The sequence below is a fragment of the Pleurodeles waltl genome, chromosome 4_1 (genome assembly GCF_031143425.1).
Source record: "Pleurodeles waltl isolate 20211129_DDA chromosome 4_1, aPleWal1.hap1.20221129, whole genome shotgun sequence".
Lineage (NCBI taxonomy): Eukaryota > Metazoa > Chordata > Amphibia > Caudata > Salamandridae > Pleurodeles > Pleurodeles waltl.
The window spans coordinates 237,626,785-237,650,386 of record NC_090442.1 but is presented as its reverse complement, the minus strand read 5'-3'; the positions used below and the strand labels follow the sequence as shown (position 1 = coordinate 237,650,386).

General features: G+C 44.6%; 1 protein-coding gene across 3 annotated transcripts in view; it reads right to left on the bottom strand.

Moving 5' to 3' along the window:
• The window catches only part of LOC138287629 (uncharacterized), a 148,261-nt gene that overhangs the window by 41,408 nt on the left and 83,251 nt on the right, over window positions 1-23,602 (bottom strand). For all 3 annotated transcript variants that reach the window (XM_069228213.1, XM_069228211.1, XM_069228212.1), the window contains exon 3: window positions 1,073-1,138. In XM_069228213.1, the coding sequence (XP_069084314.1) occupies window positions 1,073-1,138 (66 nt within the window). The remainder of the gene's footprint in view (window positions 1-1,072; window positions 1,139-23,602) is intronic.

Sequence of the window (23,602 nt, the reverse complement as noted above, 5' to 3'; positions counted from 1 at the left end):
ACAGTGCCGGAGAATTTGTTCAGTGACTTGCGTCAAAATTTGAACCTGCCTTCGAATACATGGAAGTTTGGCAACATGCCTTTTGACAACCAAAACACAACACTGCAAAACGTCAAGAGCTGCCTTAACAAAACAAAATATCATGTATTTACTTAATAGGGTTGCAGGTGCTGTGGTGCTTTACCACTGTGTTCTCCCGCAGCAGAATGGCCTCCTCCAGGAATTCTTGAACTACTATTTATATAGTGGGCAACACGCAGAAAAGCCACTGAAATGGTTGCAAATTGTCAGTTGACAAATTCGGGAGTTGAGACGTACACTCTCTACATGCTTAAGAGGATGCGTGTTTGTCAGTAAGAACGTGCACGTTCCATTGTTTCTATTAAAACCTGACCCTCCACCTGGCACAGAACGATTCTTTTTATTTTTCAAACTTCAGATATCGTTAAACAGTCACATACAGAGAATATGCAAACAAACACTGAACGAAGGCCAGAAACTGGACTGATAGAAAAACAGAAGCAGTGAGACTGGACCACACAGAATGAAAGATATGTTTTTGCTGATAATTGCATACATTTGCCTTTTACGCTAGCACGCTGGCTTGTAGCCTATCAGAGACGTGACAGGCATGAGAGACCTTACCTTATGCATGTGCTCCTAGCTCCTGCCATGTAGGGAAGAACTGATGCAGACCAACAGCAGGCACCCTCCACTTCATCCTTCTAATCATGTGCAAAAGCCACATTGATGTATACAACATTTGTTGTAATTTTATTAGAATGCCTTGCCTTCTTAAGATACTTAGCTAATATCTTACAGCACATGCTATACATTTAATCTTATCTACTGGGACCTCAGATTAAAATGAAAATTACATTAAGAAACCTCCAAGCAGCGATCTGTCAATGTGTACACAGATCGGGCAATAATTTAAATCTGTAAAAGTTTGTTTTCAGCAACTGCTTTCCAACAGAAACATTAAACATTAGCACACAACGATACTGGTTCTTAATGAACAGCAATCATTAACAGAAGGCAGCGATGGACAATATAAGTGGGACATTCTTACCAATAATTTCTACTTTCTTCTTCTTGGTTGGACTATTATACCAATCTTCCTTTTTGCATTTCATTACTTAAAAACAGAAAACATATTCCAATGAGAATTATGAAGCAGCAGAATTACTTTCTCTTTTTTCAAATATAAACAATTTGTTGGAAATCTTTAAGTAATGACCGACCAACAAACATTAAGAACAGATTATCACACAACAGTAGAAAAATTAAGTTTGCTTACCTAATCTTTTCTTCGAAAAGGATAAATTAAGAGGGTTATGAGCAATTAGATAACACAAAGGAAAACAGGGGGGGGGGAGCTTGTGCAGTTGTATCTTAATACACAAGTTACAACAAAGATCATTAGAAACAAACAAATTGTATCAAGCGTTCAGGCTATATTTTCTATTCTGTAATAAAATTTAAAGGCATCTAATGAAACTAGATCTCCAATCCATCCCCATTCTTGGAGGATTTTCAATTCGACTTCCATTTTGGTAAGATTTGTCATATTTGCAAAACTAAACACTTATAATTTATAAAAAACATATTTCATTGCATCCTAGTAAGATTATTGGTGAACCACAAAATAGCTTTTTGTGAAAGCAGTTTCTAAAAGAGACAGTCAGTGCACAGTCGCAGTATAATAATTTGCCCTACTTGAGCGTGAACTTGCAGGGACAAACTGCCAAGAGTTCCACCTGGCTGGATTACATGGAGTATTTTATACATGAGTAAATACATAGGAGTACGTTAGAAGAGCTAAATCATCTACTACTTTCATCGGGCACTCGAAAGCACAAATTTCCACGGTTATGCAGCTTGGCAGTAAATCTGTTACCTAGAGCTAATGATCCTTTCTTAGTTTTCAAGACACTAAGGCCCCAAACAAGCATTCCTAAGATAAATCGGATTTTACTTTTCTGTCATTGCATTCTTTCAGTAGATGGACAGAGATTGGCAACGTCTTCAGTCGAATGGGCTCACAAACGTTTTTCACCTGCATCCTAACAACTGCAAGCGAATAACAGAACATTTACAAGTTTCTACCTAAATTACTCGTGGAAAAGCAACCCCCAAGCAGATACAGAATGAAGAGTCAGTCTCAGAATGTTCAAGGAATGATTCATTTATACTTCAGTACACTTCTTTCAATCTCCAAGGTCCTAGTTAAAGCAAAAACTCCTTCTTCCAAGACTGCATATCTGGACTAAGCCCCGCGCCTAGCCAACACTTGCATTTTAGCAAGAGACAAGCGGAAATTGGAAACTCACAAGTTTCCAAGCAAGCTTTTTGAAAAATACAAGCATATTACAATAACGGAACATTTGAAACAAACATCAAATGGAGATCCAGGTTAATAATGGTTGGATGATGGTTTGCTCATATATTTACTCTGAGTTTCACAACAGCTAAACACAAGAACATATTGTTCTTGCTCTGCTGCCACCCAAATTATTTCTAAGACATTGATGGAACAGAAAAGTTCTCTGCATGGTAAGAGACGTGTAAGCCCTGCCCTAAGTACCCAACTGTCCTGTTGTCTAGATCCCTAATGTTAATTTTTTGTCATACTAAACACAGATCATGCCCGTTTGCTGTGACAGAAACCTGTCTCAGACTGTGGTCCTGCTGGACCTGGAGGGGTGCCCAAAGCGCTACCTTTATAGGGTGGAAGGCTATCACCTTCACCAAGAGTTAAGCAGTACAAGTTTGTTAGCGGCCGTATACTGTACATTTTCACACGGCATCACTGTAGTGAGGTCTACAGGCTCACTCACCTTTTAAAAATTCTGCTGCTGTGTGATTAACGTACTCTTCGCCTTTATCAGGTAAATGTGGAATGCTGCGCAGCTCTGGAGTAGTCACTCGGTGCTGAATGTATGAGTGTCTGGAAAGAGTACATCAGAGGGATAGAGACATACTGTGTAACACTTGCGGTATTAGTGCATGTGCTGAGCATATGCATGCCTATGAAGAGTAGAGATGTGCAGTGCATGCACAATAAAATAATGTGCTGAGTGTATGTGTGCTTGCATTAAGTACAATACATGAAGGGTAAAGTGTTGTGAAGTGTGCATATGGTGAATGTGTGTGCTGGCTGTGTGTGCATTTGCAAATGGCACACTCTGGTGCAGTACAGAAAAGCTACAGTAGGCACAGACTGGATCTTCTTACTGTGTAAAGCCAAAGTACCACATCTTCACAAGCTAGGAACTGCTCCAACACCTGAGCTGCTCAGAAGATGGAACCTGCATCACCCATTGCTGCACTGTGGCTGGTAGGCAGCCAGACGGGTGCTGCGAGAACAGGTAAGACGTGAACGTGGCCACCAGGGAACTCGCTGTTAATGGTGCTGTGGCAGCATAGACACTTTTGACTAAATCCTAAAGAGTCAAAGGGAAATTTTAGTACGGCCTCTTCGTGAGCACTACCTTGATGCAGCCACCAGTGAATAAGGAATAACCCTAAAAATGTTACAAGGGAAAGGGTGGGGCAGGAATCTGCCTGACAACTACTCAAGCCCCAACCTTAGGGAGGATATGTTATTGCTTGTGTAAATCGCTCTTCCTTTGTCACAGATAAATTACTTTTTTCTTATATAAGCAAGTATTTGACTGAGCACTGATTTATTGTTTGTACTGTTTGCACTTTGAGTTTTGAATCGTATTCACTTACATGTATCTACACACCCACTATGGGGGAGCCTTTGACCGCTGAACAACAGCTACCACTGTAAAGTGCAGAGGAGCACTTGGCCCAGCTGCTCAGGATCCACAGTAAGTTGGGCCCTGCAACAACTGGATTAAAAGGCCTCAACCACCATGGTCAGGCCTGTAGCCCATGCGTCCTACCTGGCCCTCTGAAGGGGGCTCTGACAGACCGCATCACAAAAAGAAGAAAAGTTTGGGCAGTTCTAAAACACATGCCAGAGGGTGTCTATTTTCTGGCAATTTCTACATAGTCTAAATTCAAGTGATTTTTGTTTTTAAACAGTGCTTTATACAAAACCAGTTATCACTAATTATGGTTTTGCAGCTTTAAGATTGAACCACATTCTGTTCTACATTCACATGCTTTGCACATTTACCATATATTGTGTCCATTTCAAAAGTCTTTTTCTCTCCAAGTGTGCATCGATATAGGAGGAGCTTGTTTAGGATGTTGATTGTAATCCCACAATGTCTTACTCACAATGAGTCCACCATTTTGGATTGGTTTGATTTTTAATTACCACTTCACTAGCCTCTTTCAATGGGGGAGGTGGGAGGCTCACAAGCAAATCTAGAAGGCTTCAAAATCAAACTTACAGGGAGTATCTAGTTTCCTTTGCAGTGTGAAATCTCTTCTAGATCCACAGGCTTTGCAGACATTATTCAGTGGCATTAACTCCCTTGGGCAGCTGGGATAGAGGCTGGAGTGGAATAATGATTGTCTCACTGCAATTTTCTTAAGTGTTTCTATATCTATACAATAGAGTTTTGTTAAGGTGTTCTGAGGCCCATGAAGTTGCCCTACAGATGTCCTGCATTGAGATGTTAACCATGATGCTAAGGTGGACCTGTTTTTACAGGATGAAGATACACTAGGTTTATCTATTAGTGTTTTGGGTGGACAGTAGATAACAAAGCTCAATGGTTTGTAGTATCATCTGGAGACAGAGTTCTTACTGAGTCCAAGGACTGTAGGGAATGTCCTTGAAATAACTGCTTGCAGGGCTTGAAACATCTATTCACTATGGAGAGTCCTATTTTATCAGGTTTAACTATTTTTCGTACCTACTCACCCCTTCTAGTGAGTTGACCAGAAAGTGGAGGAGCAATAAAGATGCTTTTAACTCTTGATATTGTCATATTTGATATGTGTTCAGAGACAGAGGTCAAAATTCAGTTTGTCTTACAATTAATTTTCCTTTTCACTGCAGAGTTCCAGGATTTTGTCAGGTTTAAGTCAACTGTAAATACATTTCCAAAATATATTTCAGTAATTGTGACCGACCATTGTTTGTACTTCTGTGTGATGTAAACATATATTTTAACAGGATGAAAACAAATCAGAACACTTTACTTAGTTATGTGCAAAGAATACATTTTTTCTGAAACCAGATTTTCACAGAGTGCTAGTACATTATATCATTTTAGCAGTAAAGCTGCAAGTTACTGGGAAGGTTTTTGGGCATTTCTTGGAAATGTTCTGTCTGTAAATGACAGTGTGCAACCACATCATGTTTTAGTACTATATTTATTAAAAGTGAGTTTTAAATCAAACTGAGAAACAACCCTGCCCTGATGGCAATCCTCTTAGTAAACTAAGAAGCAAGTAATATATGGAGCAAACGTTTAGTCTAGTTAATTAAACAAAGAAGTTTATTTGTACTGAGCTCTCGTATTTGAAGGTACACTCATGTGATGACAATGAAGAAAAAAGGTGACTGTAAACTAAAATATTTGACTGACTAGGATCACACAATTTGAGCCCCATTTACAGGTCAAATGCGTTACAGTTATCGTTGAGTAGTTTATATAAGCTATTCGACCAGCTGGTCTACTAACATTGTTATGATTTTGAGGCCTGTGCTTGGTTTTCCTAATGTCATGTTTAACATATATACATAGTACTACATAACCACCCTTCTTACATCCAAGATATGCAAGGCGCTCTCAGATAGGTTGGAGGGCTTTTTGAAAAAGGCTGGTAGGGTTTAAGCAGGGCCAACAGAAATACTTGACTCTGCAGCTTTTTTTCATATAATTATGGATTTCCCCCTCACTGTAGGAAAGTATCCTCTTTTTGGCATGGTTACCCCTACTTTATGCCTGCTGTTAGTGCGTTTTGACTGTGCTCACTGGGATCCTGCTAACCAGGACCCCAGTGACTGTGGTCTCCCTCTAACTTTGGTTGCTTAGGACTTAGCACTCCCAAAATTGGCTTTCTGGTGCCCCCATATAAGTCCCTAGTATATGGTACTTAGGTACTCAGGGCATTGGGGCACCAGGGGCTCCCCATGGGCAGAAGTATGTACTATGCCATCCATGGGAGCCCATGCAAAATGTGTCTGCAGGCCTGCCATTGCAGTCTGTGTGAAAAGGTGCATGCACCCTTTCACTACAGGTCACTGCACCAGATCACTGTAAGTCACCTCTATGGCAGACCCTCGTAGCCGAGAGGGCAGGCTGCAGGTACCTGTGTGTAAGGACACCCCCTGCATGACCGGAGGTGCTCCTACAAACTCCAGCTCCATTACTCTGGACTTCGTAAGTGCAGGGAAGCCATTTTACCCGTGTACTGGACAGAGGTCCCTACCTGTGTCCAGCTACTTAATGGTAACTCCGAACATGGGCATGTTTGGTATCAAACATGTCGGAATCATACCCCAATACTGTTACCAGTATGGATTGTATGATTCTATGCACTCAGGAGAAAGGGGGGGCTTCTTCGAGGTCTGCCAGCATTGCTCATACTAGCCTTCTGTTTTTTTTTAGGCAGCCCGCGCTGCTGCCACCCCTCAGAGAGGTTTCTGCCCTCCTGCTGCTTGACCAGCTCATGCATGGGAAGGCAGAACAAAGGATTTCCTGTGGGAGAGGGAGGTAACACCTTCTCCCTTGGAAATAGGTGTTACATGGCATGGGAGGTCTAGCCTCCCCAAGCATGCTTTGAAGTGCACATTTGGTGCCCTCCTTACATAAACCGTTTTGCGCTCGCCAGAGGGACGCCGGTCCCCGCTCTGGTGCGAAACTGAACAATGGAAAGGGGAGTGGTCACTCCCCTGTCCATCACCACCCCAGGGGTTGTGCTTAGAGCTGCTCCAGGTGGCCACTTGATTCTGCCATCTTGAATCCAAGGTGGGCAAAGGCCCCTGGGAACATCTGAGTGCCCTGGTAAGGCATGTGATGTCACAGCCCCCTCCCAATAGGAACCCACCCTGCTTGGTGACCAATCCCCCTTCCTGGGCTATTCAGGGCCTCGCTCTTGGGTGGGTCGTCAGATTCGACGTGCAAGACTCCAGCAGGACTACTCAGCATCGTTTACTTCATCTTCTTCTCATCAAGACTGCAAATGGACCCTTCAGGAACCAACAATCTGCAACTCAAGCGACGACTCCGCTCTGCAACATAGTTTCTCCGGCTCCTTCCAGCATCTGCAACATTTCCCTGGCTGTGCATCCTCTGAGGGCGACGAGTACTCAGCCTGCACAAGAAGTAAGAAGGAATCTCCCTTGAAGTGAAGGAGTCACTCACTTGCATCCGCAGGCAACAACTGCAAAGACGACCGGCTGCGTGGATCTCCTTTCCTCTGGAACTGCGTGAATACTGCATCACAGGTGGTGGTGGTCTGGAGTGGTCCTCTTGGTCTTCTCTACCAGCCCCTGAGCACTGTGACTCTTGCAGCTAGCAAAACATGTTTGTTCCTCCCCCAAGGGATCTTCAGGCTCCGTGTAGACCCAGCCCCCAGCACTCCTTCCTGCAAAGCACAGTCTCCTGCCTTCTGCTCCAGCGACGTGGGACTCCTCTTCAGATGTGGTGAGTGGGCATCACTGCGACTCCTCCGCCTGATGCCTGTGGGTCACCTGTGGGGGCTGTCGTCTCTTCTTGTGACTCTCCCAACTGAGGGTCACCTCGGACTCCCCTCCTTGGCTCCAGTCCCCTGGACCTTGCTGGTCGTCTTCAGCCTTGCAAAACCCTTTTCTCTGACTTTTGCATTTGCCAAGGCTTGTTGGTGGTTTTCCTGCACTACTTGACCGACTGCATCATGGTTGCCGACGTGGGACATCACTTGAATCACTTCTGGAACTCCTTTTCTGCTCCTGTGCTGCACTGCTGACTTTCTTCTTCCACCGTCAACGTGGTCCTGCATCCACAGAAGGCTGGGTAGTGGCTCCTGCAACAAACACTCCAAATCGACCTGAACTTGGTCCCCTTCTTTTGCAGGTCCTCTTCTCTCAGGATCCACCAGTTTCTTCTAGTCTTGTCTGGGACTTCCAAGGTCTTTTTCCAAAGTCCTCCTGTGGGTTTGGGGAAAAACCAGGTACCTACCTCTTCTCTCCTGGTCGCTGGGGGGCACCTTGATATTTACCTTTTAGGGTCCCTAGTGCCTCCAGCTTTGTTCTACTGATTCCACTTCCTTAGATTGCCTTTCACATTCTACTTACTTAGTATATGGTTTTGTCTCCCCCTAGGGCCTTCACTATTTGCTATTGTTTTTACTATTTGCTATTGCTTTCTATGCTAATCACCGAGTTCTAATGTGTACATAATAGTGTGTTTACTTACCTCCTATTTGAGTATGGTGAAGTAATTCGGAAGAAATCCTGTTCGGAAACAGGTCAATGTCTTTATTAGACGAGACCCTCAATCGTGGTGCTCTCTCTCCCGAGGTCAGCAAGCAACTGCTGAGAGAGAGAACGCCCCAACCAACATTACACAATAACATTCTAATGCAGGTTTGTCTCGAGGCCTACATCACAGAGAAACCTCGAGACACATTACAACACATCTCTCCCCGTTAATAATACATTAATGAATAACAACATGTAAAAGCACAGAAAATGTAAAAACAATTAAATTATTCAAATCAACAGTATTGGGCCGCAAACGAGAAGAATAAAAATAAAATAAAAAAACAATAAGAAAAAGTTATGACAAAATTGTTTAAAAATGCAGGTGGTCTTCTGAGTTGAGTAGACCTAGCACTAGCAGACCTTGCACTCACAAAACTAGGGGTTGAACTAGGGGTAGCATCAACACCCGGAATTGAAGTACCATCACCACTGCCACCACTTGCATGATCTCTCGCATCACACTACTGTCCCCTGACACCAGCCTGCCCCACTTCATCAGCTCTCATCAACATATATCCACTACAACCAACACACATACTCCACTCTTTCCTTCATCCCAAACAGAAGCAAACTTAGCAACCCTTCTCAAATTCCAGCGTTGACCATTAGAAAGTACAACATGCCACTTGTGGACCTCCTGAACTCTGAAAGGCCCTAAAAATTTGGACACACCTCTCTTTACTCTCCCCGATTTAACCTTAACCCAATCACCTGGTTTAATTCTCAAGTCCTTTCGCTCAGTTTTGTCTCCACCCACAGACTTGTCTGTTGAATTGCCATAGAAAAAGTCACACCCCATTACCAATTTCTGCATCCACGAGGATTTCATCCTACTAATGGGTTTCCTGCCCCTCATGACCACAAACTGTATTTTTCCGGTACACAAGTGCTCTGTGGTACGATATGCCCAAACAAGTTCTGAAATTACACGCTCTACATCTAAATTGTTAACCTTAGCTAACTGTAATCCTCTTTTACTCATACGATTCGCTCGTTCCACAATACCATTCGCACAAGGATTGTACAGAGCAGTACGCGCATGTCTTACACCACATGACTCTAAATACTCCCTTATTTCTCTAGACGTCAATTGTGTGCCATTATCAGTGATCAACACTTCAGGAAAACCTTCCTCAGTGAAAATCTCCTGCAACTCACTTATGGTTGCCGACGTAGTGACTTCAGACATAAATTTGACGATCAACCATTTCGAATAAACATCCACCATAACAAGCGCAAAATTCTTGCCGCTTCCTGTCCCTGATAGAGGTCCAATAAAGTCCAAACAAACGCTATGCCATGGCTTGCCCGGATCATTTATACTCCCACCCTCGGACTGTGCCCCGACTTTCAAACTCTTTTCACCCTGTATACACTTCAGCACACCTCTCAACCCAATTTACTACATCGCTGTCCATGCCAGGCCACCAAAACTCCATCCTAAGCCTTTTTTTTGTGAGTGTCTGTCCCAAATGCCCTTCATGAGCAATGTCAAACAATATTTTTCTTACACCCACCGGTGGGACAATCTTATCACCACGTAGAACCATTCTGCTGTTTACTTTTGAGAGCTCTTCCAATACTTTACCATAGGGCCGCACCAACACAGGAAGAGTGCTGTCTCTCCTTCCCCCTTTTCTAATCTATAACTTTCTTCAGCACATTATCACCTTCCATTGCTGAATGCCACTCACTCTCAATTCCCCCACTCCAATGAGTAACCTCACACACAGATGCAATAGCACCTTCCTGTTCACTTTCCAGAACAGGTAAATGTCTTTATTAGACGAGACCCTCAATCGTGGTTACAACATATGGCCTAATCCGTATTTCAGTATATGTGTTACTATAATAAAGTACCTTTATTTTTGTAACACTATGTGTAGGAAGTTGGCTCTGTATATACTATTTCAAAGTAAGAAATAGAGTCCACGGGTTCCCCTTAGAGGTAAGACAGTGGCAAAATTAGATAATTCTAATGCTCTATTTTGTGGTAGTGTGGTCAAGCAGTAGGCTTATCAGAGGGTAGTGTTAAGCATTTGTTGTACACGCACAGGCAATAAATGAGGAACACACACTCAAAGACTTACTCCAGGCCAATAGGTTTTTATATAGAAAAATATATTTTTTTAGTTTATTTTAAGAACCACAGGTTCAAGATTTGGAGTAAACACATATAATGCAAGGTACTTCACACAGGTAAGTTAGGAACTTTGAATAAAAGCAATATCATGTACAGTCTTGGTTAAAATGGCAATAAGCTATTTTAAAAGTGGACACAGTGCAAAAGTCAACAGTTCCTGGGGGAGGTAAGTAAAGGTTAGATTGTGAGGTAAATAAAACACTTACAAGTCTCAGTTCCTGGGCATAGGCAGCCCACCGTTAAGGGTTCAAGGCAACCCCAAAGTTACCACACCAGCAGTTCAGGGCCGGTCAGGTGCGAGGTCAAAGAGGTGCCCAAAACACATAGGTGCCTATGGAGAACAGGGGAGCTCCGGTTTCAGTCTGCCAGCAGGTAAGTACCCACGTCCTCGGGGGGGGGGGGGGCAAACCAGGGGGGGTTTGTAGAGCACTGGGGGAGACACAAGTAGGCACACTAAACACCCTCAGCGGCACAGGGACGGCAGAGTGCAGTGTGCAAAGCAGGCGTCGGGTTCCAGATAGGAATCAATGGAGGAACCCGGGGGTCACTCTAGCGGTGCAGGCAGGCAAGGGGGGCTTCTCGGGACAGCCACCACCTGGGCTAGGCAGAGGGTCGCCTGGGGGTCACTCCTGCACTGAGGTTCAGTTCCTTCAGTCCTGGGGGCTGTGGGTGCAGTGTTGGTTCCAGGAGCCGGGTCCCTTGTTACAGGCAGTCGCGGTCAGGGGGAGCCTCTGGATTCCTTCTGCAGGCATTGCTGTGGGGGCTCAGGAGGGTCGTCTCAGGCTACTCACTGGCTCGCAGTTGCCTGGGAGTCCTCCCTGTGGTGTTGGTTCTCTAGATCTCGTGCCAGGGGCGTCGGGTGCAGAATGTATAGTCTCACGCTTCAGACGGGAAACGTGAAGTCTTTGAAAGTTGCTTCTTTGTTGCAAAGAAGTGGCTGGTATTGAGCAGGGCCGCTGCTCATTGGAGTTTCTTGGTCCTTTATTCCAGGGCAGTCCTCTGAGGCTTCAGTGGTGGCTGGTCCCTGTCGGATGTGTCGCTGGTTGCAGGTTTTCGAATCTGGAGACAGGCCGGTAGGGTTGGGGCCAAAGCAGTTGTCTTCCGTCTTCTCTGTAGGCTTGTAGGTCAGCAGTCCTTCTAGTTTCTTCAGGTTGCAGGAATCTGATTTCCTGGGTTCTGGGGTGCCCCTAAATACTACATTTAGGGGTGTGTTTAGGTCTGGGAGGGCAGTAGCCAATGGCTACTGTCCTGGAGGGTGGCTAAATCATCTTTGTGCCTCCTCCTTGTGGGGAGGGGGGCACATCCCTAATCTTATTGGGGGAATCCTCCAAAACTAAGATGGAGGATTTCTAAAGGCAGGGTTCACCTCAGCTCAGGACACCTTAGGGGCTGTCCTGACTGGTGGGTGACTCCTCCTTGTTTTTCTCATTATCTCCTCCAGCCTTGCCGCCAAAAGTGGGGGCAGTGGCCGGAGGGGCAGGCATCTCCACTATCTGGGATGCCCCTGGGTGCTGTAACAAAAGGTGTGAGCCTTTGAGGCTCACTGCCAGGTGTTACAGTTCATGCAGGGGGAGGTGAGAAGCACCTCTACCCAGTACAGGCTTTGTTCCTGTCCACAGGGTGACAAAGGAACTCTTCCCCATGTGGCCAGCATACACTAGAAGTCGGGTTGGTGTTCAGGGGGCATCTCTAAGATGCCCTCTGGGTGTACATTACAATAAACTGCACACTGGCATGAGTGTGCATTTATTGCGCTGAGAAGTTTGATACCAAAATTCCCAGATTTCAGTGTAGCCATTATGGAACGGTGGAGTTTTGTGTTTGACAAACTCCCAGACATATACTCTTATGGCTACCCTGCACTTACAATGTCTAAGGTTTTGCTTCCACACTGTAGGGGCATAGTGCTCATGCACATATGCCCTCACCTGTGGTATAGTGCACCCTGCCTTAGGGCTGTAAGGCCTGCTAGAGGGGTGACTTACCTATGCCACAGGCAGTGCGAGGTCGGCATGGCACTCTGAGGGGAGTGCCATGTTGACAATCATTTTCTCCCCACCAGCACACACAAGCTGGGAGGCAGTGTGCATGTGCTGAGTGAGGGGTCCCCAGGGTGGCATAAGACATGCTGCAGCCCTTAGAGACCTTCCCTGGCATCAGAGCCCTTGGTAACAGGGATACCAGTTACAGGGGTCTTATCTGAGTGCCAGGGCTGTGCCAATTGTGGAAGCAAAGGTACAGTTTAGGGAAAGAACACTGGTGCTGGGGCCTGGTTAGCAGGGTCCCAGCACACTTTTAATCAAACTTAGCATCAGCAAAGGCAAAACGTTAGGGGGTAACCATGCCAAGGAGGCATTTCCTTACACTATGTGGTTCTTTCAGGTGTGTAAGTGCTGTGTGACTAGTAGTATTCAGTCATGGCTTACATGGGCAGCACAGAGGTGGGGGGGGCAACAGGGAGGGTGGCTCGGGAGGGGGGGCAAAATATTAATACAATTTAATAAAATAAAAATAAACATACCTGCATGCAGGCTGCACCGCTCCACCGTCTCTGCTGCAGCAGGCTGCAGGCACAGGCTTACCAGCCTGCCCTGCGGCCCCCAGCCTGCCCTGCTGGTACTTAGATGGGAGCGCCAACCCTGGGCGCTCCCAGGCAGACTGGGAGCCTGTGCAAGTTCTCTCCAGCCCGGCAACTGTGTTGATGGGCTGGAGAGAGCCCTGTGCGCAGGTGTGTTTGGCGGCCAAACACACATGGGCTTTGAGAGAGAGGTCTGAGCACTCGTCAACCCGCGGCCCTGCCCCTCTAGGAAAAAGAAAAACGATAATAAACTAAGTTTATAATTGATTTCTTTAGAGGTTTTGCAGCTGCCGCTGCTGCTGGTTGGTGGGGTGGGGTGGGAGGGTGTTTGCTGATGCTCTCCCGCCCTAATGGTGGAGCCGCCCCTGGTGGTATTGGATAACCTTTGCATGTCTCCTAGATAAGTCTTGGTTACTCATCCACAGCTACCTCTACAGAGCCCTGGCTTCCTAGACACTGTCTACACCTCATTAGTATGGGATACCTGAGGCTGGTATAAGGTGATCACACCATATACGTGCTCACCACACACCAGGCCAGCGTCCTACAGTTTTCCGCTGCATAATCTGTAGATTAACAACTCAGACAGATCAAAAGTTACTGAAAACAATGCAACGTCTGAGCAGTGGAAAGACCTCTGCAAAGGTTAACTGGTAAACTTTCAGTTGCTTATTTCCGTATTTCGCTGTCAAACCGGTGCTAAAAGGATAAATTGCCCAGATGGTTTTATTATGTGTAAGAATCACAAACTAATGAAGTAATGATATTAAAAAAAGTGCCACATTGCATGACATATTGCCTTAGTCAACCTTTTCAGCATAATGTGGCACTACCTTGCCACATAAATCCAGGGACAGGGCTCTTTGTCCCCTCCATAGCTCTTTAAATGAGTGGGACTGAAAAGACATAAGCGGCAGTACCTGACACATGAACCCTTATCAAGGAGTAACTCTGGTTTCTGTCAGTTAGCTATGTGAGTAATCAACTATCCTTGTGCCTACACTCTTGCCCCTTGTTAGTCTGGCACCATATTAAGTATCTTTGCCACTACAGGGCATGATATCATTAAAGATGCACATAGGCCAACCACTAAGACGTGCAAGTGTTTTCTCTGGCAACTCTAGGTGAATAAATTCTACTATTTATGAAACAAAACCATCAGCTGTAGTTGCCCCTGTTTTTGGAAGTAACACTTTTCACTCCCTGCATCGTGAGGGTGTCCTTGTGCAGGTATTTTTATAATGCACCTCTTTTGTTTGCTGAATCAGCAGTAAGACCAGGGTTGCTGCGGCTACCTGGGGCCAATCAAAATGAAGGTCAAGTTAAGGTGAAGGACTACTTTTGGAGGCTGAGGGGTGGGGTGGGGAGGTCACCGTGTGCTTATGGTCAACATCATATACGGACGTTGCCGATGACTATGCCCATTCAGATAAAAAAGCTTTTTGTATAGTGACATTTCTGGACCAAACCACTATATGGCAGAATTGTGCAAAGCAAGTGAATCTAGAAGAGAGTTCACACTGGAAAAGACACTTCTGCCAAATTGATCCTAATAATGGTACTCAGCTTGCAACGAGGTGGATGCACAGAGCAGATCCAGTATAAATATCTTTCCTTGCAGAAACTACAAAAGCTCTACAATAAGAGAGGACAATACGCGGAGCATATCGTTAAGGTTAAAGAATTATTTATCAAAACGGAGACAATTTGAGAAAAACACCCTCAAAACCGGTCTTAAACTGTTATACAGCCAGATAAATCTGCCCCTGCTATTGCTGCCAAGAATATATACGAAAATTGCTCTTTAGGTGAAGAAAAAGCACAGACTGCAGTGCTACAAACAGATGATGAGCCTCTGCATCTTGGACAAAGGAGACTCCTGCCTTCTGAGCGCCCTTGGTGTTGAACACAGATCATCCTCCTCCTTTACCAACAATTCTGATAGGCATAATGGTAATAAAAGGAATGGTTCTTGTTCACCTCATACATTTATAGCCAATGCAAAGGCAAAATAATAATAGCCTACAGTCGCTACAATCACTCCCCTTTCCAACAGTGCTCCTTAAGGTTTGATCCTCTCTTCCACACCACTGAATGTATGCCTGGAACCCCTTGTATCTCTCCTAAAATGGTACCACCTCTATGAGGATGAAGCTGAGCTCTATTTGATAGATTTATCCCAAAAGAACATTGGCGCTTTCAATTATTAAATATTGAGTTTTTAGGAGATTCAATATCAGACCAGTGGAATTTGTGTTGCTCTCTGAAAGAATGCCACATTGAGGAGGACATAGTTGAATGCACTAAACATACTGGGTGGCCATATACCCATCGCTGAATGATCTAAAGCTTTTGGCCTTCTGCTGGACAAGAATCTGTTCTTTAAACTCACTGCAATTTCTTAACAAAAGGAGCAGTAATACAACTCCGATTTATACAAGGAATAAAACCTTTCCTCCCCAAACAACTAGCAAGATAAAACAGCAAAATAAAACAGGGTACATACAATTTTTAAAAAAGACACTTTCTCTGATGTTTCATGGCTGCCAACCTAGGCTGATTCATATCACTACTATTGATGAATCAATGCATAAACGTACCTGATTATTTTTCTTACATAGTCATCATATCATTATTTACAATACTGACTGAGTCAGGAATTGTGATATACCTGTTAGGAAATTCAACCTACAAATCGTCATTCTAAAATGATGTTGTATATTGTGCCATCCATCATAAGCTGGTTAATGTGATTATTTATATTGAAGTGCTATGTTAATTCTATGTCCGGACCGGAGGCGAGGATTATGCCTTGCTTTCTCCACTTTATTAAATGAGCAGCCAAGTAATTAACACAAACTACAAGTCCCATGAACAGTTGGGAAAAATTAGTACAGTTATAACCAATAAACAGTAAGAATTTTTGTCCAATTAAAGAAGGCAGTCCATAACATAGTCCCTTGTTTGTGTCGAGTGTTTCTCTTTCTTCGCTGCTCGCAGCCGAGATAAGTCGTTTTTTCCCTGCTCTCTGTATTTTCACATGTATTTGTATATTTATGCTCATTTCGTGCTATTTCGTATGTAATATAATTATTTAGTGTTCGATACCTCGCGGGGGCGTTTTTCGCCCCTTCGCGAGCGTGTTTTCTTATTGTGCACATTCCTTCCCGGCAACCGTCAGAGGGCGCTTGCCGGGAAGGTAACCCTGGCAACGGAGGAAGAGACGCGCTGAACCAGACGCGCGGATTTCTCTCCTCAGAGCGCAGTGAGGTGTTTTCCCCTTGACGCGCTCGTTTGTTTTTCCGGCCAATTACTCACTTTTTTCTTCTGCCTGGAGAGCGACGCCCTGCTGGGTCAGTAAATACTAACAAAGACACAGAATAAGAAACGGAAAAGAAAGGCTGTGACGCTCCTTTTAAAGGAGTCAGTATTTCACTAAATATATATATTTTTTTCTTCATAAATAAACCCTTTGGGTTATTATTATTGCTAGACAGCCTTTTTGGGACATTCTCCCAGGCAAGCAACGAAGGTTGCTAACAACCCCTTTTAATCATTTTTTGGTGCACTGGGGTGTAATTTGTCCCGGGCTTTAGCCTCTTGAACTTGAGTGCTTAGACACTCTTTTTATTCTCAACTGACGCCCAGTTGTTTACAGATATCGGTATATATATATAAATATATACTAATTTAAAAAAAAAAGAGAAGAAGGAAAGAACTTCTGAAACCATTTTATTGTTCCCATATATTTTTTCTACAATGGATATGGATCCTAACGAGGAAGAGGAATTCTTTGATGCTGTGGACGCGTCCATTTATAGGGCCGTCTCAGAAGCAATTGGTCCCCTGGAGGACAGACTATCGCAACAGATAGCGCGCGAATGCGCAAAATTCTCATCCCCTCCTGTTATTCCTTCTGCCCCTCCTGCATCTAATGATACCTTTGCAGATGTACCTCCAACTAAGCGCCCTCGTGAATCAGGGTTTGATGTGGACCTCTTCGATAGAGTTAGACATTCTCTGCGTACTCTCTCGGATCCTTCTTCTCCTCTAGTCTCCTCAAGACCTAGGTCTCCAACTCTCCCTCACAGTGATTCGTCGGGGATCAAGAAGCGGACGCCAGTCCTTCCAGATCTTGGCTTCCTTCTGGATCGCAATCTGCTCCTCAAATCTCAGACATGTTGGATCCTGATGATATTATTCATCCTAGATCGTCTGAATGGGCGCCATCTGACAAGGTGGCAGCTTATGTTGCGTCACGTATAAGAAAGCAGCTGGAAAAGGATTCTCGTAATTGCCTTCGAGCAGAGTGTCCACGACCATCTTTGGCGGACAAGGTAGCCATCACTCCAGATTTAGATCCCAAAATGTCTACTTTTCTGCAGAAATTTATTAAAGACCCTAAGAAAGGAATTGATAGATCCTGGAGAGCATGTCAAGACAAACTTCTGGATGTCTTGGGACCCTTGACAAAGATTTTAGACATGGCAGAAGATGCTAAGTCCTCTTATGCTATAATTTCTCCTGAGATTCTCTCAGGTTGGGCGCAACGCGCTATTATTTTTTTGGGAAATGCTAATTGCGCTCTTTCCACCGAACGCAGACGTTCTTTATTAATTAAAGTGGATCCCAAACTAGGGGATCTGGTGGATTCTGAAGCAGGTCCGATAGCGCAACGAGGTTTGTTTGGTGAACCTTTCATAAAGGAGTTAGGGAAGTTTGTTAATACTTTCACATCCCTGGACAAGGCACACTCTTCCATGAAAAAGGTTTTTCCCACTCGGATTTTCCATGGGGCCGGTCGAGGAAGGGGCCGCTCGTCCGGCCGCCCACAATCAACCAACTCCTTCAGGGGGCAAGGCTCCAGGCAGAATCAGTTCCAAGATCACAATCGATTCGCCAACTTCTACCCGACAAGAGCCAGACGTTTCAGACATCGTGGTGGCAGAGGAGCTTCAGCAACAACCTCTTACGGTAAGTGTTCTCCCTTCTTCCCTTCTAAAAGTAGGGGGTCGTTTGGCGAATTTTATCCACAAGTGGAATCAAATTACACAAGATGCAAGGGTCCTACAAACAATTCAGGGTTTCTATATAGAATTTGTAGGAACTCCCATTCATGTTTCGCTTCCAAAACCCCTAGTGTTCTCTTCGCAAGACTCCCTTTTAGTAGACACCGAAATTTCGGATTTGCTACGAAAACAAGCCATTTGCCCAACAACCCTACATCCGAGGGGTTTCATAAGCAATATCTTTTTAGTGGACAAGACAGATGGCGGTCGCCGACCAGTCATCAATCTAAAAGAGTTCAACGAGTGGCTGGTATATCGTCACTTCAAAATGGAAGGAATCCACCTTCTTCGAGACGTTTTACGCCCCCTAGATTGGATGGCTCGTCTCGATTTAAAAGACGCCTACCTCACTATTCCGGTCTACCCACCCCACAGACGTTTTCTTCAGTTTTTCTGGGGAGATCAAACTTTCGAGTTCACTACCCTTCCATTCGGTCTTTCCTCAGCCCCTTGGTGTTTCACCAAGGTTCTCAAACCGGTGGTGGAACACCTCAGGGCTCAGGGAATTCGGTTAATTGTTTACCTCGACGATATTTTACTTCTCGCCCAGTGTCCCAAACAGCTTTTAACGCATCTTCAGACAACCGTCCCATTACTACAAAACCTAGGTTTCATCATAAACGAGACCAAGTCTCTTTTAACCCCTTCTCAAAAACTGGTTTTTCTAGGCTTCACTATAGATTCGGTATCCGCAACTTTAAGTCTTCCCTCCCGCAAGATGACAAAAATACGTCACGAACTTTGCCGTACCTTGGTCAAACACAAAGTCTCTCGACGCCAGATCGCTCGCCTCATAGGACTCCTCTCCTCTTCTCTTCTATTCAGGCAATTTTCCCGGGTCCATTGCATTACCGCGCTCTTCAACGACTCATGGCAGCTCACCTGCGCAAACGCCTTTCGTATTCCCAAAAAGTGTTTCTGTCGCGAGAGGCGGTAGAAGAAATTCGCTGGTGGCTTTCACATATGGAAGCCTGGAACGGCAGAGCTATTTTCGGCTCGGCTCCAGATTTGGTTATAGACGCCAGCAGAGTAGGCTGGGGTGCTCGATGTGGCAATTTTTCTACCGGAGGGACGTGGTCACTACAGGAACAGAACTTACATATAAACTGTCTCGAATTGCTAGCCGGTTCATTTGCAGTGAAATGCTGGACCAAAGATTCTATCAAGTCGAACGTCCTCTTGAAGATGGACAATATTTCGGCGGTCCGGTATATCAACCATCTAGGTGGCTCTCGTTCCGAAACGCTTTCCAATCTAGCGTCCAGTTTTTGGCAGTATTGCCTCGACCATCAGGTTTCCGTGACTGCACAGTATCTTCCGGGAAGCCAGAATCAGATTGCGGACTTTCATTCTCGACATCTCAAGGATTCCAGTCTATGGAAACTCCATCCGGAAGTTTTTCCCTCTCTGTCCCATCTTTGGGGACCGTTCTCGATCGACCTCTTCGCTTCGAGGCTGGATCATCAGATTCCCAGATTCTTCAGCTGGAGGCCAGACCCTTTAGCGACAGCTACGGATGCATTTCTACAAGATTGGAGTCAAGAGAAAGCTTATGCTTTCCCTCCCTTTGCGATGATTACTCGAACATCCGCACAGGTACGTCGTCAATCGGCATCCATTGCGATCATAACTCCAATCTGGAGGTCTCAAGTGTGGTTTCCGGTTCTTCTGGAACTTTCCTGGGATTTTCCAATCCGACTCCCCCTGTTTCCCTCGCTTCTTCTCAGTCCGAATGGGGCTCCTCATCAAATGGTCCAGGGGACGCTGGTCAGTGTCGGGACTTTCGCGACAGGCTGAGGAATTATTATCCAAAGCATGGGCTCCCAGCACTTGTAAACGCTACAGATCTGCGTGGGGAAGATGGTCCTGTTGGTGTTTGCGAAGGGGTTTTAATCCTGTGGAGACAAATATAGTTAATATCTTGAACTTCCTTGCTGACCTTGCTTCCAGAGGTCTAGCTTATCGTTCTATTAATACTTATCGCTCCGCGATTTCAGCTGGACACGTACTAGTTGATGGTCTTCCTCTCGGTGAACATAAACTGGTGTGTCGTCTTCTTCGGGGTATAAGACTTTCTTTGCCTCCGGAACCCCGTTATTCTTTCCTCTGGGACGTTAATCAAGTTCTGAATCTCTTCCTATCTTGGCAACATAATCATTATCTTTCCAGAAAGGAGCTGTCGGCTAAACTAGCCATGTTACTTTGTCTAGTTTCTTGCAGAAGGGTCTCCGATGTTCGTGCTCTCGACGTTTCCCATAGATCCTTTTCTCCTTCAGGGGTTTCGTTTACAGTAGGAAGACGCACAAAAACCAATACCAGAGTTATATCCTATCCGGCTTTTCCTGACGCTCAAAAACTGTGTGTGGTTCAATGCCTTAAGGCATACGAGGACATGTCCTCCGCACTCCGTCCTCCAGGTGAAGATCAGCTCCTTATCTCATTACGTAAACCTCATAGAGCTGTTTCTTCTCCTACTATTGCTGGCTGGGTTCGTTGGGTCATGCATGAAGCGGGCATTGATCTTTCTCTTTTTGGTGCACATTCCGCTCGTGGGGCTATGGCCTCTAAAGCATTCCATTTAGGTGCTCGTCTGGAAGACATTATTAATGCAGCAGACTGGTCATCAGATTCTACCTTCAAAAGGTTTTACTTCAAACCAGTTCTGAATATAGCTCAATTGGTTGTCAACGAGCTTTAAACTAGCATAATCCTCGCCTCCGGTCCTGACCTAGAATGAAAAATTTCCTAGCTTTCGTAACGGAAAGTTTCAATTCTATTAAGGACTCGGAGGCGAGGATTATCCCACCCGGATCACCTTTATAATTCTACAAAGTTTAGGTGAACCCACCCCGTATTTAGTAAGTATATCCTATCTTATATATTTCATGTTCTCTTATTCTCATACTGCAGTTAAAATAAATAAATAATTAAAAATAATAAGAAAATGTATTGTTTAACTTAAACAACAATCTGATTAGTTTTTCTGAATATGAGTTTTTTTCCTTAAATCTGTTTTATTTTTCATAGGATCTGATACCACAAAACAAGACGGTTCTTGACTGGCTCGCGCTTCGAAAGAGGAACACTCGACACAAACAAGGGACTATGTTATGGACTGCCTTCTTTAATTGGACAAAAATTCTTACTGTTTATTGGTTATAACTGTACTCATTTTTCCCAACTGTTCATGGGACTTGTAGTTTGTGTTAATTACTTGGCTGCTCATTTAATAAAGTGGAGAAAGCAAGGCATAATCCTCGCCTCCGAGTCCTTAATAGAATTGAAACTTTCTGTTACGAAAGCTAGGAAATTTTTCATTCCACTAATCAGTATTGATCATACATCTAGGTTTATCGTTATAAAAGTAATCAAAGAGAAAACCAATGATTCATCCTAAGATTTTTAATTTTGCACCAGTGAATGATTTTTATCAATATATATGAAGATCGGTACAATCGGATTGTTTCAACTGGACTTGCTATCTTTCACATAGTCCATCCATATAGACCATCACCTGTAAGATTATCTGTGAAAATTCTCTCTCAAAATGTAAAGCCCAAGTGGGTAACCTGACCATGCTTCTTAAGCCAGACCTCCTATAAAACATACAAAAACTGTGTGCCATAAAAATTATTTCACTGCACACAGCTCTCAGCCTATGTATCACTGTGTAATCCAGCTGGAATATTTGTTTCTAACTCTATGATGTAGCTTGATCTCCACCTTGTTGATTTGGGAGAGGAAAGGCCACCCAAGCTAAACAGAAAAAAACTCAATAGATTGTGATTGCTCTCTTGGTGAGCAACCGGATATGTAGGGTCTTTATTAGCAACTGCTTGCATGTATTCCAGATTCCTGCATTTAGTTGGGTGCACAGCTTTCCCTATATACTTTATTTCCCCACAAAGGAACACATTAAGCAATAGCCCAGCAAGTCTGAATTGCAATTCATGTACTTATTTATCCTATTTTGTTTTTTTTCAGGGATCATGTAAATCTATTTTTTGTGCTGTTCTCGTAGGCTTTACATTGTACACCGGGATAAAACTGTAGTTCTAGATCACTTTTGTTGCTATTAACTGCTGGAACATAATGGCTGTGCTCCAGATCTTCCAAAGATCTGGATTTACTAAATGTTAATTGACTAAATGATTTCAAAGTGTGTCCTATTATATTGCTGGCCATCAATATGTTCCACTGTTAACTTAATATGCCTGTGTACTGAAGGCATATCCGTAATAAAATAAAAATAAATAAATATAAAAAAAAAGTGGTGATAAATCTGACCTCTCTTTTCCTTTGGCAGCAACTCCTTGTGTGTGTTCAACTAATCTTATTAGTGCTCTAGTTAGTACTTCCGCTGGGTATCACTGTTCCCTGAATTCCTGGGAAGGGAGAGGGATCTGTCTCTGACCCAACTGTAGTTCAAAAGCCACCACTGCGAATTTTACGCAGTTCCCTCCGAGCTCTGGAACGTGCTGAAGAGATTCCCCCGATGCTGCACCCACTGTAACTTCAGGTCCCACTGGAGAGTCCACATGCCATCTGGAGGCCCATGTACTTTTTGTGCACCAGAGAGAAGCGGGAATAACAACCACAACCTAACTCTGGCACAGGGATCCTCACTATGACTCTCTTGGCCCAGAGAGCTGTAACCTCCTTGCAGAGAATTGCCAAGTAATCCTCCGTCATCTGATCGTAGGATGGTGGCATGGATGGAGAAGTAGTCTTGAGGGGAAGGGAGTAGCCCCCTTTGGACTATTTGCAAAACCCACCTGGCTGACGTGAGTGACCGCCAAGGGGGCATGGATGACGAATCTTGTATATGACTGGGTCCTGGTGGGGAAGCATCAGACTAGGAAGGTTTGGAGGCTGCAGGGGGGAACGATGGAATAGCTATATTGACCTCTGTCTCCCTGAACCACGAGGACATTGAATCCCATGTTTCCGGCCATGCAGTGGCTGAGCAGCATGTGCAGCCTAGTGGTTAGATGGAAACAGACGAGGTGGGACACCCCATCGGTATTCATGAAAGGGGTTGAAAAGTATACTGAGGGGGTAGAGGGGCAGCTGCGAGGCCCAAGGACTTAGCCGTAGCCCGTGACTCCTTAAAGCGTTTGAGCGCAGTCTGCTTTGTCTCCAAAGAGACGGGTGCCATTAAAGGGCAGGTCTATAAGAGTGGAATGGACATCCCCCGAAAAGGCAGACGTCCTCAACCAAACGTGGCACCTTAAGGTCACCGTTGATGAAACCAATCTGCCTAGTGAGTCAGCCCACACTGTATTGTGAACATAGCAGTGTCTCTCCCGTCAGCAACACCTTGGGAGAGAATGGCTAGGGCCTCCTCCGGGACCTGCGGCAGTACTTGCACAACCATGTCCCAAGAGGTAGTGGTTTAATAGCCCAAAAGTCAT